At 39.5% G+C, this 18754-nt stretch overlaps 1 protein-coding gene across 1 annotated transcript; it reads right to left on the bottom strand.

Annotated features, from left to right (window-relative positions):
- Positions 1-1484: 1484 nt before the first annotated feature.
- Positions 1485-17968, bottom strand: DNASE2B (deoxyribonuclease 2 beta). Its single transcript, XM_063628009.1, has 6 exons — positions 17763-17968; positions 14395-14572; positions 7979-8060; positions 5512-5673; positions 3967-4164; positions 1485-1975 (listed from the first exon to the last, which is right to left on the bottom strand). Exons 1-6 carry the CDS (start codon positions 17885-17887, stop codon positions 1635-1637), a joined length of 1086 nt encoding a protein of 361 aa, XP_063484079.1. The 5' UTR covers positions 17888-17968; the 3' UTR covers positions 1485-1634.
- Positions 17969-18754: the final 786 nt, after the last annotated feature.

Raw genomic sequence — 18754 nt, 5'->3', positions numbered from 1 at the left:
AGATCGATAGCCTTAGAGGTAATATGGACCTCTACGATACTAGGCAAGTTCCTAAAACTCTGTAGGCGTCAGTTTCCTTGTCAGTAAAATGGGGATAATAACAGTTCCTACTACATAGAATTGTTATGAAGATTAAATAAAAATGTAATTAATCGGCCGGGTGCAGTGGCTCACTTCTGTAATCCCAGAACTTTGGGAGGCCGAGGCGGCGGATCACGAGGTCAGGAGATTGAGACGATCCTTGCTAACACAGCGAAACCCCGTCTCTACTAAAAATACAAAAAATTAGCCAGGCCTGGTGGCGGGCGCCTGTAGTCCCAGCTACTCGGGAGGCTGAGGCAGGAGAATGGCACGAACCCGGGAGGCAGAGCTTGCAGCAAGCCGAGATTGCGTCACTGCACTCCAGCCTGGGTGACAGAGGGAGACTGTCTCAAAAAAAAAAAAAAAATTGTAATGAATCCTGAATTAATATGAGTTGAATACTTATTACATAGTAAGTGTTCAGTAAGCGCTAGCTTTATTATTGTTGTGATTACTTTTTCTAAGTTGTAAGCTCCTTGAAATTGTGAACAACACGTATGTCAAATGTTATTAAGCAATTAGTACTTAACACAAGTTTATTATTATCCATTTATATAATAGTTACATTTAGTGATGAGAATGCCAGAAAAAGAAACACACTGAAATTAAGATTATTGCATTTGCCTGGGTGCAGTGGCTCATTCCTGTAATCCCAGCACTTTGGGAAGCCAACGTGGGAGGATTGCTTGAGCCCAGTTCAAGATCAGCCTGGGCAACAAAGCAAGACCTCATCTCTATTATTAAAAAAAAAAAAAAAAAGACTATTGCATTTGATTCTGGTTTCATTATGTTACACTTCTTTATTTCCTTCAAGTTGATGAGTCACACTTATGCAGTTTTTTTCTCCTAATGTGACTTTAACATTCTTCTTGTAAAATATCACTCATTTCTGAAACTTATTTGTCTTTTTTTTGCTGGAATTCAAACTCAAATGTCACCATTATTTTTAAGTGTCATCTATGTGCCGGGCTCTGTGCTAGGTGCTTGAACATACCTAGCTATTATCTCCCTTTCATAGATTAAAAAAAAACAAGGTTCAGAGAATCCAAGTGAATGGCTCAAGATCATCCAATTAGTAAGTAGTAGCTGAAAAAATGACAAATAAGTCTTAACCATAAACCAGTGAGAAAGAACTTTAGGAGCAATATGATCAAATAGTATGGAAGAATATGCAGAGAGAGTTATTTGCTTTTCTTCAAAAAAGGGTGGGGAAGAGAGTCAGGGAAGTCTTTGTGAAGGAGATGAAATGTAATCTACTAGGTGGCCAGTCAATCCATAAACAATTGGGAGTTGACTAATGTGGAAAAATATTTTTCTTTTTATTTCCTCTGTTCTCAGTTGTGTATAATAGTTTATGCAGTGATATATACTGCAAAGTAAATAAATTACCATTAAATAGAAGATTAAATGGTAAACATGAGAGAATAATGTTTTATTTTGTGATATGCAGGTTATGAGTATATTCACAGGCCTTTAATATATAAAGAAGGTGTAATGGAAGAAGACCCATTGTCAAGGTTTTCAATGATAGTACCTGTGTCCTTTCACCAAGTTTAGTTACAGCTTTCATAATATAATACTAATCTTTGAAATGCTTGGTAAATATGCCAATTCTGGGTACAAATGAATCCTCCACTTCTGAAGGCTTGGTGTGGACTCCGATTTAGGTCTCCAATACATGTCCAGCGATTTTTGGTGCCCTTTTGGGAAATACACCACTTGGCATGATCCTGATAAGAACTGAAATAAGAGTGTCGTGATAACTTAATTGCTTTTATATTGTAGACATGGTAAGGAAGGGAGCAGTTTGAAGGAAGCTCTTGTCTTTTTCGCTGCCAGGTTTCTGTTAACAAGTGTGTCTTCAGCCGTTGAGCCATCCAGGCTGCAAAGATGTCTAGGGTTTAGGAGGAGAAAGATAGTGAGATTGGTATTTACACGTAGATTAGTCCCTGAAAATATACTCTGGAATGGAAATCATCTTTCACCCCTGATATGTGGATGTCGCAAGCACAATAATAACAACATAATTGAGATAGTGGATGAGAAAACATTTTGTAAATGCTAAAGTGATGTGCAAATGTAAGTTATTATCATCATTACTATGATGATGTTGGTGTTTGCAAACATCTTCTGTTCTATAAAATGAATGAAGCAATATATGTCTTTGTCCTGGAAAGACCTTTGGAAAAAATTAGGCTAGAGAAGGAGTCAGGGCCAGTTTCTAGGGAACTTGGTAAATCATGCCAAAATGTTTGGATTTTCCTGAAATCAATGGGGAGTTTTTAAAGGAATATTAGTAAAGAATTAATAGAAACTGGTTTATGATCATAAATATCAGTTGAGAGGCAATGGGCAGGATGAATTGGGAAGGACGGGTTAGAAAGAAGAAAGGAGAAACATAAGGCTGTCACAATAACTGTGTCAATAAACACAGGTGTGACCCATGGCAGTGGCAAAGAGTTTGGAGAAGATATAATAAATGTGAGTGTTATTAAGGATCTGGAACTGACTGAATTTGATGGTTTGATAGAAGGGTCAGAAAAAGAAGAGATGGGGAGTGACTGGGTGACTATGCAGAATACAAGAAAAAGTAGATTTGTAGGGGCTGATGATGCAGTGAGTTTGGCATGTTTAACTTGATGTGGCTGTACCACCTTCAAGTAGAAATGTCTCACTTGCTGTTAAATACATCAGTCAGTATAGGTCTGGGGTAGAGATCAAGACTTGAGAATCATTGGAGGGCTTGCTGGAATTGCCCAGCATGGGTATGTAGAATGAGATAAGGAAGGGTAGGGGCCACATGGCAATCCAGTCACCTAAAGAGTAGTCAGAGGAAGAGGACCTGGCAGAAGAAACTTAGAAGTGGGAGGAAGATCAGGGGACTGCGTATTCCCCAAAATCAGTGAAGGTGAGAGTTTCAAAATGGAAAGAATTTCAACAGTGCCACATTCTGCAGAGACTATCTCTGTCCTGTCAAGTTTGAGATCTCTAGTGCCTAACACAGGTCTTGGCTAGTAGTAGGCAATCAGTAAATTTTATTCAACGTATAAAGGAAGGAAGCAAACAAGCAAGGAAGACAGTGAGGTCATCTAAGACAGCCATTGGTGACAGGGGAGAGATTCGAGTGTCTACAGACAGAAGGAAGACTGCAGTGAAGGAACATTGAGCAAGTGAAGGCCTTGATGAGTTTTAAAAAAAATCTGAAAGAAAAGGAAAAATAGAGCTATAGAAGCCTTAGAGTTGAGGGAGGGTTTTAGGCATGTTTGTATGTTATGAAGAAGTAGCCTGGGGAGTGGGAGAGCTGAAACGGAACACAGAGAACAGATCAGGTGGACAAATCAAGGTATGCTGAGGCTGAGATAGGTTTCAGAGCATAGGGGGTGCATCACTTCTTTGGGGGTTGGGGAAAACCCTGCAAAAAGGAAGGAGAACAGATAAGATTGTTGGAGGGGTGGGGGGGGCATGTTGAAGTGGTTTCTCCCTAGTGATCATTGTTCTATTTATGAAGGAGAAAAGGAAGCTATGAGTGAGGGGGCAGAGTAGTGTAAAGGGCTTGAGAGTAAAGAAGGCTTAAAAGAACTGCTCAGGGAATGGAAGAAATGGAGATGGCTGTGGCCCCATGCCAAGCAGAGGATGGAGACTGTGAGTTTTCACTGGCCCCTGGCTGGATGGTTGTGAGATACTTTTGTGGTTGACTCAGCAACCTGGTTATTCAAGTATAGCAGGCTGATGTTCGAACTGATCCTTGACTTTCCTTTTTCCTTTTCTTTTGCCCCCTTTTTTCATCTCTCTTTCTCTGAATGCTCAAAATATTTCTCTAAGCTGTCCCTAGTCAGTTCAACAGCAGAATTATATAGCATGTTGTTTGATGATGGTCTTTCATACCGTCAAGAAAAGAATCCGACTTTGCAAAATGGAGGAAATTTTGTCCCTGGGCTGACTGAAGTGTGGTGAGGAGCCTGCCAGGAATCTCTGATGAGCTGGCCCTGGTGCACAGCTGGGGCATGTGAATGAGCTCCTGGTGAAAGGTGGCCGGGATGGAGCAGCTATAGACGTTTGGGTTGCAGACCAAGAGCTGAGAATCTGAATCAAGAAACAATAAAGAAAAGTTGAGAATTAAGACACAAATGGAAATACCTGCTGTTATTATAGATCTCGTTGTGGATTAAAAACAAAACAACGCAAAAACAAAGGCATTTCTTTCTTTAAACCAATAGCCTTCAAATAACTTTTCGATTAAATAACTGACACCTGTTAAGCAGTTCCTAGTTTCCAGACATGGTCCCACAAGTTTTACATGGGTTTATTCATTTAATCCTCACAGCAACCATATTCTCAGGTAAATTCTGTTGTTATCATTATCTTTACTTTACAGATGAATTAACTGAGAATTTACATCACACATCCAAGATATAAAGTTTGTAATTGATGAAATTGATATTCAAACCCAGGTAATCTGGCCTTGGAGACCATATACTTTTTCTTCTAAATGTACATATACATACACAAAAGTTGAGAACTCCATGTACCAAACAGCTTTAAGAATCATCAGCTCCTCAGTGTGCATGCCTAATCTCTGTGATATTCAGCATCATTACATGATTTCAACTAGTGAGACTAGAGCTTGACTTGGGTGAGGAACTCAGTGATCCTTGCCATAAGATGGAAATTTGATGAGAAACATTTTCTAAACCTCCTGTTTCTTTCTATAGGCAAGTTGCTTTTCACTACTATTTAGCTACCAACCTGTCCCTACTTCTCCTTTCCCACCACAGTTTGCCAAATCTAAGTATTTTTGGCTGAGCTTGAAATCTTAAAAGGAGATTATCTGGCTCAGAGGTGTCATGTTGGTGGCCTACAAGGAACATGTGGCCTGGAAAACTTCAAAAACAAAATTAAGATTGAGCTCATATTTAGAAATCAGTTTCTCTCTCTCTCTCTCTCTCTGTGACACACACACACACACACACACACACACACACACACACACACACACACACCCTAGGTTTCTGGTACTTCATGAGAAATATGGAGATCTGTAATCATTAGGCTTGTATTCCTGTAGAGCCACAATATGATGGAGCTGAGGCTTTAGGGGAAGCTAGGCGAGTCAACACCCCAGTTTGTCACTATCCTCACTTCCCATGTAACATCTGTCTGTTTCACTCATATATGTTATCTACCAGGTCCCTGTATACATTTGAAACCATTGCCCTGATCAAGTTCAACAAGTGCACTGGTGGATTAAGAGCCAAAGCCCAGTAAGCGAGCCTGCCCAAGACCTCACCATGGCAAAGCCAGCATTAGAATCTAGGTATGAGAGGGTCTGTGAATGGATTAACAAATGAAGTGACACATTTATGAATATATTTCCAAATCCTTTCTTCAACATAGTTATCTGATTTTTTTTCTCACATACTTTAGTTTTACCTATTGCCTCATACTGGTTGTACTTGAAAGTTATGCAGATGCCACTTTGTCCATTTCGTCTCCCTGTGGGTGGATAATCATAGCCTTCTTCCGGAATTGGAGGAAACTGAGGGATGGAATGAATCAGCCAGAACCCTTGAACTCTGTTCCACAGCAGTAAACCTACCAAAGACACATTTAACAAAGATAAAATCAGAAAAACAAAGCTTCTTTTATAATAGGGTTCACAGTGGCAACATTTAAGCCCATTTATGCTTCAGACTAGTGTTTTATTAGGCTAATAATCACAAGGATCATGCTTATTTTTCAAAGATTTCAAATACAATTCTGGCACATATCACATTGCCTGATTACTGATAAAAAGCTACCACAAAAAGGGAACCAAGGTAGCCATCCTGTGAAGAGTTAAGAGGAATTTCATTTTGAAATCACAAGGAAAATTTGTTTTGGCCGAATGCAAATTTGCTAAATTGGAATTTGACCTTGTTAAACTATACAGTCACCTAGCAAGATTTAGATAGTGTCTTCACTGTTAAGCAGCTAGGCTCTCTTCAAAAGCCAACTAAAAAACAGAGTTGAAAGAGAAAATATCAAATGAAGAAATGTACTCACAATAATTTGTTATAAAAAACTGTTGCCCATTTATTGGCAGAAGAGTCACTATTTCTACAAGCCCAATAAAAGAAGCAAAGAGAAAAAAAGGAAGCTGTGCTAAAGCATCCTAGTTAATTACATTTGTAAAAATCTCTAGAGCCAAATAAACAACATGAAAGCCAATAAGGAAGAAAATAGAAAGATTTTTATCATTTTGTGACATACCAAAAAGAACTTTGTAAAACAGACATCTGACTATTTTTGTGTTTAGAAATTTATCATGGTAGGTTTGGTATGGTAGCTAGACTTTCCAGTTTGCATATGACTATGCAAACATAAGATTCACTCGTGTTTGCCTAATTGTTAGATTAAAAACCAAATGCCTTCTAGTTATTTTTTTTTTCAAAGTGCCTATTTTAAGAAAGCATACTGTTGTTCTTTGGGTGGAAATAGAATCAATACCTGTGTCAGGGTGGAAAATATTGAAAGTTCTGTTGTGTAACAGAACTGGATAACCTTCAAGAGTTCTCCTCTGTGCAGATGAGTGTGCCAATTTGCTGGAATCCTATCCTCCTGGTACAAATGCCATAGGATATTAGGGCATCTGTTGGCCAAGAGAACCCCTCCACTTGATACTGTGCCCTACTCCTTTACAGCCATTTCCCCAAAGCCTTGTGGCAGCTAGCAGGGTAGAGCAGGAATGGTGTAGGAGATTGTTGGAGGAGAGGTTGAAGAATGTAGCATGTTATGAAAATTGTTGGGTTCCCAGTAAATAAGGCATTCAGGAGAGCAACTTTGCTAAATAAAAAGCTTTCAAAGTTCATGACCTTTGTCGGCCATTACAAACTATATTCTAAATCAGAGGCTGCAAACTGACATCCTGTGAGCCAAATCCAGCCTATGGATACATTTTATTGGGCTTGCAGAGTATTTTTTAAACTTTGAATTTAGTGCCAACATTTAAAAACTGGGGAGATTTTCCACAAATATTAATTTTCAACATCTCCTGGAAAATTGTGTCCGTATCAGGCAAGTTGAATAGTAACTGCCTCCTTTCACTTGCTGACATCATTTGCCTGCTCCCTTGAAGGCATTTGAATTTGGAACCTTCTGAATACTTGTTGCCATGGAAAGTTATTTATGATATATTAAATTGAAAAAAGGTTGAAAAACAGTCATTACAGTAGTTTTGTAAAAATGTTTTAAAATATGTATTTTAGAAAAAGTAGGAAGGATTAAATATGGTTTATCTAATGGGCATTAGGATTATAGATTTTTTTGTTTACCTGTGTTTTGAATTTTTCTATAGTTCACAAACACATATGCAAAGTTTAGAAATAAAAAATTGTGAAAGTATAATAAAAATTACTATAGGTGATAATGTAAATAACATGATAAAAATTAATATAAAAAACTATTTAAAATACTTTTTCAAAAATGTATATTTCCAAGGGAACTGTACGTTAAGAAGAGCTCATTTTACTCTCTATAAATTATACCTCAATAAATCTGACTAAAATGTGTTTGTACATATATACTACATGCATATATACATATATACATGTAGTATATATATATATAAAATTGCTGGTGTGTGTGTGTGTCCTCAGTATCAGTACCTGGATTCCTGCTGCTGCAAAGCAAATATTTTAAAATATGTTAAGAAATAAAATGGGATTTCTAAAAACGAGATTGCCAAGTCAAATCATATATTATAACCAGTGATACAGAAGTCATACATTTCAATAACTCAAATAAACTATTAAGAAGAAAGGCTATCTATTTAGTATAGAATATAAGGATATTCAAGATGAAATATTTAAGAAAATGTTGATTTCCAATAGGAAAGAGAAACCAAGAATCTTTGTCATACCTTTGGTGTGTCCATACTTTCTGCTGTAATTCACAGGTTTAGGGACTCCATCATTGTATATTAGATAGGCTGTGTTGTTACTCTGCAGGAATATAGTAGGATTATAATGGCGTAAATCTTCCACTTACAAACTCCCACAACAGTTCTACCAGCTACCCAGCCTGCAATACATTGCTTTCATTAATACACATGAGAAGTCATCTATTCCCCTAATAGGCAGCTTCCCCATCAATATGAAGCCGGTGACATGTAAGACAGGGGAAAGGAAGTCCATTTTTAACTATGCATGATTTTTACTCATGTGACAGGAGCGCTATGCATTGTGATCTGTGTGTGAGGGCAATGTTCCTATTTCTCTTGGTTGTTTTGGAACCAAGTTTCTGATTAAGCAACCAGTGTATAATAAAGGAGTACTGAATTATTTGTTCAGGAAATGAAGTAGGAACAACCAACCAAGGATTACATCTGAGGTTTTTTCCATTGATATTATAGGCACAGTGCAGAACTGGCTGTCAGAATCTGATTTTCTCTGCCCACTTTGTGCTTCACTTCACTGCTGGGTAGTAGTGTTGTGTTTAATCAGGATTCCTCATTATCTGCTCTCCCTTCCTCCCATTATGAGAGATTTTTCTGCAATCCATTTTTCAGTGTCACTTCGCCTTTCCAACTTGATATTTTCCTGCTTAAAAAAAGTGGTGAAATTTACTGTGTGATATTGGATTTCCTCTGGTAAGGCCAAATATGAGTCAATTTTCAAACAGCCAAATCTTAGAGCCAAAATAAAGCTATTATTTTGATAGCATCTATTTTTCATGTTTTAGAAACTTGCTAATATTTGTTCTAGGTGGCTCCATTTATTTGTGTGATGATACAACTTTTATTGAAGCCAATAATGTCAATATTAAAAAAATCTGAGTGACATAATTAAAAGCAGGAAAGGATAACCTATGTCCTTAATAAAGGCCCTTGCTTTTTTCTTAGAAAACAAAGTCAATAAAGAAGCCTCTCATAGTTGCTTAATTATATGATGTAATAAAATTTTTTTTAATTCACAACATAGTCTGTTGTAGCATTCTTGTCTACTGTGCTTAGGAATGCCCTGAAAAGTAAGCTGTTTTCTTACGTTCATTTTCCATAATTGATCATAGCTACTGAATGGCATTCATATCATCATCTGGAGAACTCTGAAGAGTTAGTTACTCTATGAACCTGCATTGAATGTGGTAAGGAGGCCATTTGTGTGCCTTTGGGGTACAACATGGAGGAATTCTGGGATGATCCAGTGAGGAATTTATTTTTTATGATAAGTGAAGTTTATGATTCTGAGTGTAACTGCCAGCTGAGGTTAAGTGGATTGTCGCCTTAGTTGGAAGAGAGGCCGTTGATAAAGGGAAAAGATCACGGACTTAAGAGTAGGTAGATGTAGGCATGTGCCTTTGAATAGCTTTATTCCTTTAACACATATGTTCAGTATTGTTTTGACTATTGAGTGTTGAAAAAGGGGGGTACAGTCTCTGCCCCCTGTCTAGAAGAAAATATGGTCAGACAAGTACAGGCAATATAGTTTGATAAATGTTTATGAAGGTGCATGGAAGATTCTTATGTGTAAAGGCAAGAGAAGAGAAACAATTCCAAATGTAACCCAGCTATTGGCCTTGGTCACCTTCACATTTGAGATTTAAACCAGTTGGTCTAATCTTGCATTTCACTCTCTGTCAGAGGTTCAATTCCAGGTCAGGGGGTGGAGAAGTAATATTCTCACAGTCACTTCTGGCACATAATTCCAGCTTCCAAAGAACACTGAGTCATACCTGGATATCACCAACTGCTGTTGCTCTCTTCTTTTGGCTCTATGCCAATCGGGCATGGAAATCAGTCCCTTTCCTGTCATTTTCCCCCCAGAACCAATCACTCAAGACATTGCATGTGGCAGGTTTTACCAAAGGTAAGAAATATTGAATGGTTTTACATCACCATAAGGCCTTACCCCAGTCTCTCTCCATGTTTCTTATGCTTTTTAATCCCTGGCTTCCTTCTATCCCTTTTTTGTTTAGCAGAGCAGTTTAACTGTGTCTCCCTGCTAGGGTGTGGGGCTACCTTTGCACCTTCAAAGATCATTATTGTATTCGGCCAAGTGAAGGCCTATCTACTCCAACTAAGGCAAATAACAGAGGCTTTACAATGTTGCTCTTTCCTTCTTCCTCCCCTAGCAGTCTCACTGATGTGGAAAGGACCAACGTAGGCATTATTTTCCCACTAATAGATATGCTCCTGGTCCCCATCCCCAACCTGGGAAGCAGAAGCAGCTGCAGGCGTTTTCATTTTATATAATACGGTTGGCCCTTGGGTTTGAACTGCATGGGTCCGTATGTATGCAGGCTTTTAAAAACATATATCGAAAAAGTTAGGGGGAGATTTTTGACAATTTGAAAAAAACCTCACAGGTGAACCACATAGCCTAGAAATATTTTTAAAAATTAAGACAAAGTTAGATACATCATGAATGCATACAATATATGTAGATCCTAGTCTATTTTATCATTTGCTGCCCTAAACTATGCACAAATCTATTATAAAAAGTTAAAATTCATCAAAATTTACATATACAAACATAGACCAAACATGGTGCCATTCACAGTTAAGAAATATAAACAAACATAAATATGTAGTATTAAGTCATAACTGCATTAAATTAACTGTAGTAATACTGTACTACTGTAATAATTTGATAGCCACCTCTTGTCACCATTGAGGTGAGCTCAAGTCTTGTGAATATCTGCTGAAAATGCCACATGACACTAACAACCTCCACGTGAGCAGTTCTCTCCAGTAAATTGCATACTATAGTCAAAAGTGATCTCTCACAGCTCTTGCATATTTTTCATCATGTTTGGGGCAATATCAGAAACCTTGAATAAAACCATAGGACCTATACTGAGTGCCACTGCTGATGCTGGAAATGCTTCTAAAAAGCAAAGACAAGTCATGACATTATAAGAAGATGTTAAATTGCTTGATATGTACTGTGGATTGAGGTCTGCAGCTTCAGTTGCCTGCCGTTTCAAGGTAAGTGAATCCAGCATAAGAGCCATTGTGAAAAAAGAAAAGGAAATTTGTGAAGCCCTCACTGCAGCTATGCCAGTAGGCATGAAAACCTTGCACTTTTTACAAAATACTTCTATAGCTCATACTTAAAATTAAAATGCAGCTTTTATATGGGTGCAAGATTGCTATAAGAAAGGAATACCGTAGACTCTAATATGATTTGAGAAAAAGTGAAGTCGCTATATGACAAAGCAGAAGGAAGGTAGATCATCTAAAGCTGGAGCATTTAATACCAGCAAAGGATGGTTTGACAATTTTAGAAAGAGGTTTGCCCTAAAAAAAAAAAATTAAGATAACAGGAGAAGCAGCTTTTGCTGACCAAGAGGCAGCAGATGAATTCCCAGATGCCATCAAGAAAATCATTGAAGGGAAAGAATTTCTTCCTGAGCAGGTTTTTAATGCAGATGAAAATTCCTTATTCTGGAAAAAAGTGCCACAAAGGACATTTATTGGTAAGGAAGAGAAGCAAGCATCAGGATTTAAGGCAGGAAGGGACAGACTAACTCTACTGTTTTGTGCAAATGCAGTTGGGTTGATAATTAGGACTACACCTATCTATAAAGCTGCTAACTCTTGAGCATTGAAGGGAAAAGATACATACCAGCTGCCAGTTGTACAATAAGAAGGCCTGGGCAACAAGAACCCTTTTTCTGAATTGGTTCCAGTGATGCTTTGTCTCTAAAGTCAGAAGGTACCTTGCCAGTAAGGAACTGCCTTTTAAAGTTCTTTTGGTATTGGATAGTGCCACTGGGCACTAAAAATCCCATGAGTTCAACACCAAAGGTGTCAAAGTTGTCCACCTGCCCCCAAAAGATAATGTCTCTGATTCAGCCTCTAAATCAGGTTCATAAGGACCTTTAAGGCTCATTACATATGGTGCTCTCTGGGAAGGATTGTCAGTGCTATGGAACACATGATAGAACACATGAAAGGATTACAGTGTTGAAGATGCCATTTCTGTTATAGGAAAAGCCATGAAAGCCATCAAGCCCAAAACAATACATTCCTGCTGGATAAAAACTGTGTCCAGATGTCGTGCATGACTTCACAGGATTTATGACAGAGTCAATCAAGAAAGTCATGAAAGAGATTGTGGATATGGCAAGAAAGGTTGGGGGTTATGGGTTTCAAGAAATGATTCTTGGAGAAATTCAAAAGCTAATAGACACCACACTAGAGAAATTAACAGAACATAACTCAGTGGAACCAGAACCAGATGATGAGCAAGAAGACATAGAAGAGGTGGTGCAAGAACACAAATCAATATTAGACAATCTGGTAGAAGCATTCTGATCATTCAACACTGCTTTTAGGCGGGGGGCAGTGTCTCATGTCTATAATCCCAGCACTTCGGGAGGCCAGTATGGGTGGATTGCTTGAGTCCAGGAGTTCGAGACCAGCCTGGGTAACATGGTGAAACCCTATCTTTACTGGCCCCCTCCGCCAAAACAAAAAAAAGTAGCCAGGCATGGTGCTGCATGCCTGTAGTCCCAGCTACTCCAGAGGCTGAGGTGGGAGGGTCACCTGGGCCTGGGAGGTTGAGGCAACAGATAGCTCTTATGGTGCCACTGCACTGCAGCCTGGGTGTCGAATGAGATCCTGTCTCAAAAGAAAAAAATAAAAAGATTGCTTTTAACTTCCTTTAAAACATGAACCCTTCTGTGATACGGGCACTGAAACTAAAGCAAATGGTGAAAAAAGGATTGCTACTGTATAGAAACATTTGTGGAGAAAAGAAAAAGCAAATAGATAGAATTCATTATGTATTTTCATATGAAAGTTACACTGAGTATGCCTGCCTCTCTTGCTTCCCCTTCCAGCTTCCCCACCTCTCCCATCTCTGCCACACCCGAGATGGCAAGACCAGCCCTTCCCCTTCTTCCTTCTGCTCAGCCGACTCAACAGGAAGATGACAAGGATGAAGACACTTATGATGATCCATTTCCATTTAATGAAGAATGAATATATTCACTCATCCTTAATGATTTTCTTAATAACATTTTCCTTTCTCTAGCTTACTTTATTGTAAGAATATAGTATATAAGATATATGACATAAAAAATACATGTTATTTGACTATTGATGTTATCAGTAAGGCATCCAGTCAAACAGTAGGCTGTTAGTAGATAAATTTTTAGGAAGTCAAAAGTTATACATAAATTTTTGACTGCATGAGGGCCGGCACCCCTACCCCAGCATGGTTCAAGGGTCAGCTGTCATCTGTTTATTCAAAGCAGGTTTGTTGAGACAAATAATTTTGAAAAGCATCTAGAAAAGTGCTTGGCACGTCACATGTTCTCAAATAGCCTGCAGATAAGTTTTAACTTTGTAACTTGGCTCTGAAGGCTAGTCTTAACGGCAGGTAAATAACATGAATATTACCACACACCATGACAGTTCCCTGTGTATTTTGAGTAAATACTCAGATACACATGTGCAATGCCAGAGGCTAAAACAGTATTGTTGTGGGCATTAAATTACTTGACATATGTAAAGGCCCAGCATACAGTCCAGCATATTATAGGAACAGAGTCATGTTACATATTTACTTGTCTATAAGTTATTGTTAGGAAATGCATACATGAGTATAATTGGATGTTAATCATGGCTTGATTTTACTTGTCATCCCTGGTTGGAAAGCACTATCTTGAAACTAAGCAACAGATCATGCCTGGAATATTGGGAGCATGCGCATATTAAGCCAGCAGGCCTACTTACCTGTGTCTCTTTGGCTGGTTAGGTCATTGCCTGATAAAGTCCAGATATACTAGGGATAATCTCCACCCTGGCAAGTTAGTTCTAGGGCCTTGAACTAGAGTCCTAGTTTTCAACATATCATTTTGAAAACAATTAATTAAAAGGAAGATCAAGTAGAACCCTTTACTGAGCTCACCACCACTGACCAACACCATGATATAAACAATCCATAACTCATAGCATGTTAATCACAGATCTGTATTGCCCTGTAGCAGCAGAGGCTCCTCCCCCTATTTCTATTAGATGAATAAGCAAACTGACAGACATTTTGGCAGCCAGAAGACTACAATATACAATTAATTCACACCTTGCCTGATGATACCACTGGACATGGTGCCAAGTAAATCTGGCATTGCTGTAGAGTATGATGACATGTTTCCTTAGGTCTTAGTCAGATTGACTCAGATAGTTGTCTTGAGCTGGTTCTGAGCTAACTTACTTCAAGGTGCTAGGATTGGGGGTTGGGTGGGTGAACAGAAAACTCTGGTGAAGTCTTTGGATTCAGTTTTATGCATTTTATATTATTCAAGTGAACAATTAACTATATAACATACCTTAGAGGCATATGCTTCATACAGCTGTTGTAATGTCCTTCCCAAAACACTCCTGGTGGTATTCATTAGTTGCTCACTCTTCCTCCAGCTTCTAGTTGTAGAGTCTAGGTACAGGTACTCTAACCCGGTCTCTCCACTTTCCTTGTTTTGTCTTTTAGGTAACTTATAAAAAGTAAACCTAACAGATAAAATGATTATGAATTACTAACACTTATTGACTGTTTTCCTGTGGCAGTAACTGTGTTACACAGTTTAATATATCTCTCACTTATGTTTCACAGAAGGCCTCTAAGGAAAGGGATTTGCTCAAGCTCTCTGCCTCTTTCTTCACTCTTAGCTTTGCTCTTCCCCAGAGAAGAAAATGAAAATCTGTTTGGATATGTTCTAAGACCTTGGTTATACTGGTGGGTGGAGTCCCTGAAGTGGAAGTACATATACATTGAGAGTGGCTCTTTCTGTTGCTTCCATGATCCATGTGGCTACAGTGGAGAGAAGGCCAAGGCCCAGACCATGCAGTTGGCTGACTTGGTACGAGATTTGGGTTTGGGCTTCAGGAATGGTGGAAGGTATTTTGAGCCCATCCTAAGCTGCATTCCTCAGCTCAGTTTATCAGCATACTCTGCCTTGATGATTCAAGGCTAAAACCAAGTAATTAAGTAGGCCCTTTCCTTCCTTTACTATTGTTTTCCAATTTGTATATCTCCCTTGGATATCTCACAGGGAGGAGAGGTATCTCAGCCAAGACAGCATTAAGGCGTTGTTGGATTACCTAGCTCAGGGTTTCTCAATATGATGTATTCACATTTTCGGCCAGATCATTCTTTGTTGTGGGAGCTGTCCTGTGCATTGTAAGATCCCTGCCCTCTACCTATTAGATGCCAGTAGCACTGCCAAGTTGTGACAATCAAAATTATCTCCAGACATTATCAAAAATCCTCTGAGGGCAAAATTACCCTCAGTTGAGAACCACTGATCTAGCCAAATACTTTCTAATAGCATGAACCCCACCATTAACCCCTAAACACTCACAGTGCACCAAACATTATAATATATACACTATTGCCATACAACAGTGTCACAAACCCGTAAAAGCTGCACACTCTTCACTTGGTCCCCTTCGGTCTTAATTTAAGTGAACTCTTTCCTGCCCTGCTTATGTTTTCTTACAGGGTCAGGTCCTCACGTGTGGCAGGAAACATGAAATTATTCTTTGGTGCTGACTTGATGGTGTGTTTCCTTACCTTTCTCAATAAATGTTAGCAGCTTGGCAACAAGTTGCTTATATTCTCTCTAACAGACATTGCTAAGTAATATGTCCATTCACTTGTGGCAAAAATGATTTTCTATATCAATCACAATTTGGTGGCCCACCAGCGAAGGGTTTGTGAACGATCAGTGTGCCGTGGCACACCAGTTGAGAGCTAGTACTTTTAAACATTTTTCCTGGGTGACCGTCTCTAATTATGTACTCAAGAGTCCTCAATCTGTTTCTAGCCCAGAACTTTCTGCTGAGGTCCAGAGAAACCTAAACTCAAAGATGTCCCATTAACCCCCAACTCCGTATTTTTGAAAGGAAGTTTATAATATTTTGCTCCAAATCTGCTCATCCCACGCTATTAGGGAACATATTCATGCAGTCACAGAAGCAGAAACCTAAAATTATTTCTTTTTCTTTTTTTTTTTTGAGACAGAGTCTCACTCTTGTCGTTCAGGCTGGAGTGCAATGGCACGATCTTGGTTCACCGCAACCTCCGCCTCCTGGGTTCAAGCAATTCTCCTGCCTCAGCCTCCCGTGTAGCTGGGATTATAGGCATGCGTCACCATGCCTGGCTAATTTTGTATTTTTAGTAAAGACGGGGTTTCTCCATGTTGGTCAGGCTGGTCTTGAACTCCTGACCTCAGGTGATCTGTCTGCCTAGGCCTCCTAAAGTGCTGGGCTTACAGGCGTGAGCCACTGCGCCTGGCCAACCTAAAATTATTTCTTAACATCTCCCTTTTTCCTACTGGCTGCAGCCTATCCATCACCAAATCTTCTCAGCATGTCCTTCTTTCTATTTCCATGACCGCTTCTTTAACTCAGGTCCACACCTCTTCTCACCTGTAATGCTGCAAAAGTGCTCCTGGTCTCTGTGATTCTAGGCTGCTCCCCACCAATCCAGCCCTCATAGTACTGCCAGTGGGTTTCCTAAAGTGCAAATCTGACCATTCACACCCCTGCTTGAAGTCCTCCAGTAGCTCCCTTTCAATGTCAAGTTCAAACCTTGTAGCTCAGCACACAGACCCCCTGGCTGTCCCCACCTCTCTAACCTCACCTCCTGTCATCTTCCTGTATTCTCCTGAAGTTCCAGCAATACCAAACTACTTTGCAACTCCCAAATTTCCACGTTGCTTCTTGCCGCTCTACCTCCTCATTGCTCCTTCATTGGCCTGAGATGCCCTTGCACATCCCTTCTTTTTCCAGCTACTTCCTAATTGTTCTTAAAACTTAGCTCAAAAACTACGTCCTTAGAGAAATTTCTGGGCTCTCTGTTCCCCAATGTTCCACCTATGCCCTTACCACATAACTGTGAGGTCCTTGAGGGTAGGAACCATGTTTCGTTCATATTGATATTTTCGAAACCCCACACAGACCTCTGCTGTTGAGCTCAGTAACTGATGAAAGACTGACTACCGCCTTGAGTATATCTGTGTCCTCTAGCCTGAAGTTTACACAAAAAGCTTGACACCAACCATTATGGCAAACCTAAATATCCCAATTAAAGAGTGAAAAAGTAATTAAAGCTTTAGGAGAACCCATGACTATAATGCAACACAGCATTTAATGTCTTTGATACTGTACAACAGGCCAGTGACCTACCTACCACTCATGGCAGCAGCTGCCTCTGCTGCCAAACAAACCGAGGTTAGGCAAACAGTGCTGTGTGTGACTAGGTCCCCCTTCTCCTTCTCATAAGGAGCAGCACATGCTCCATTTTCAGAAAAAAAAAAAATCTGCCTTCTTTACTCTGTCAGTCTTTAAAAGGATGTTGGAAGTGTTCCGTTAGGAAAAGCCATGATGTAATTAAAAGAAATTGCCAGCTGACAGAAGCTGTCAGCTCAATCCCACTTCTGTGGCTACCAGCCTTGCCCCGCTGAGAACAGTGAATCAGGCCCAAGAGGGGCTGCTCAGCTCTTTTTCAGGGGGAAACTCCCTCACTCAGAAGCCTACCCCTGCCTGGGAGTTTGGCCCATTTGCACACTTTAACTTCCTTTATTTGTAAAGGGAGGAAAGAGAATGGACATCCGCCTTAGGAACTTCGCAGTGAGCTAGGCCAACTCCCATACTGAGGCTGTTTGCATGCAGCAATCCTTCCATTTCATTTACCTACCAGTCCACAGCTTTCCCTTCTTCATTTCTGCATGAAATTGTTGCTGCCCGCAGCACCCCAAAGAGGCCAAGGAAGAGCAAAGCAAAGGATGTCCTTAGCAGTCTTGCCATCATTTTCTGTTTCATTTATTTCATGCCACTGCAGGACACTTTCCCCATAGATTGTGTAGTCTGAGTTTCAAGGCGCTCTCAGGCTGTGCTGGCTCTGACGTTTGATTCCATCTACCTGTTCTGTTCGCTGTTCGGGGCATTTTCAGAATGGGATGGATCCCATGTAATTGTGTGATTCTGTCACAACATGCCAGCGTGACTCCGGATGCCTTTGTGCTGAATTGTTGACTGGTTTGCAAAGTCATCAAAAAGTTCTGCAGAAAAAAAGGGAAATATAGTTAACTCTTTGGAGCGAACACTATTGTACAAAATTCAGTGGGCAGGGGAACTTCATTTTAATAAGTAGATGTTAAATATATTTCACGTCTTCTCCTCCTGTTTGACTCAATGAATGAGAGCAAATGCAGGTGGTTTGTACATTAAACAGAAATGATAAAACCTTATGTCTTAGTAATAATTAGGATCTGTCACTTATAATAATCTCTGTCTTAAGGAACCAGTTGCTAAGGGATACTTCAAAGGGTTGCTTCAAAGTAACAGTAAATTTAACTGTATTTTACCAAAGATGTTTACATATTCTCTCCCCCTCCCTGGTTTTAGCCACTCAATGTGGTGCTTCACTTCAAAGAGGCTTTGGTGTCCAGTTGGCTGCTATGCAATAGGTAAACATATTGATCACCCACTCTTCAGGTTAATAAAAAATGTTACAAACATCTATTTTGCCCAAACTATGCTTTCTCATTCTCGAAGCTAAATCTGAAGTAGAAAACCGAAAGAAAATGGCCCACCACCATAACAACTATAAAAAGGTGAGACCAATTTCTTTGTGAATCAGGGAAAGAGTAGATAGACATATGAAAATAATTTCTTTAATGCATACTT

This window comes from Symphalangus syndactylus, chromosome 12 (genome assembly GCF_028878055.3).
Source record: "Symphalangus syndactylus isolate Jambi chromosome 12, NHGRI_mSymSyn1-v2.1_pri, whole genome shotgun sequence".
NCBI classification, from domain to species: Eukaryota; Metazoa; Chordata; class Mammalia; order Primates; family Hylobatidae; genus Symphalangus; species Symphalangus syndactylus.
The sequence above is the reverse complement of the archived record's forward strand: the minus strand, read 5'-3'. Positions and strand labels throughout refer to the sequence as shown.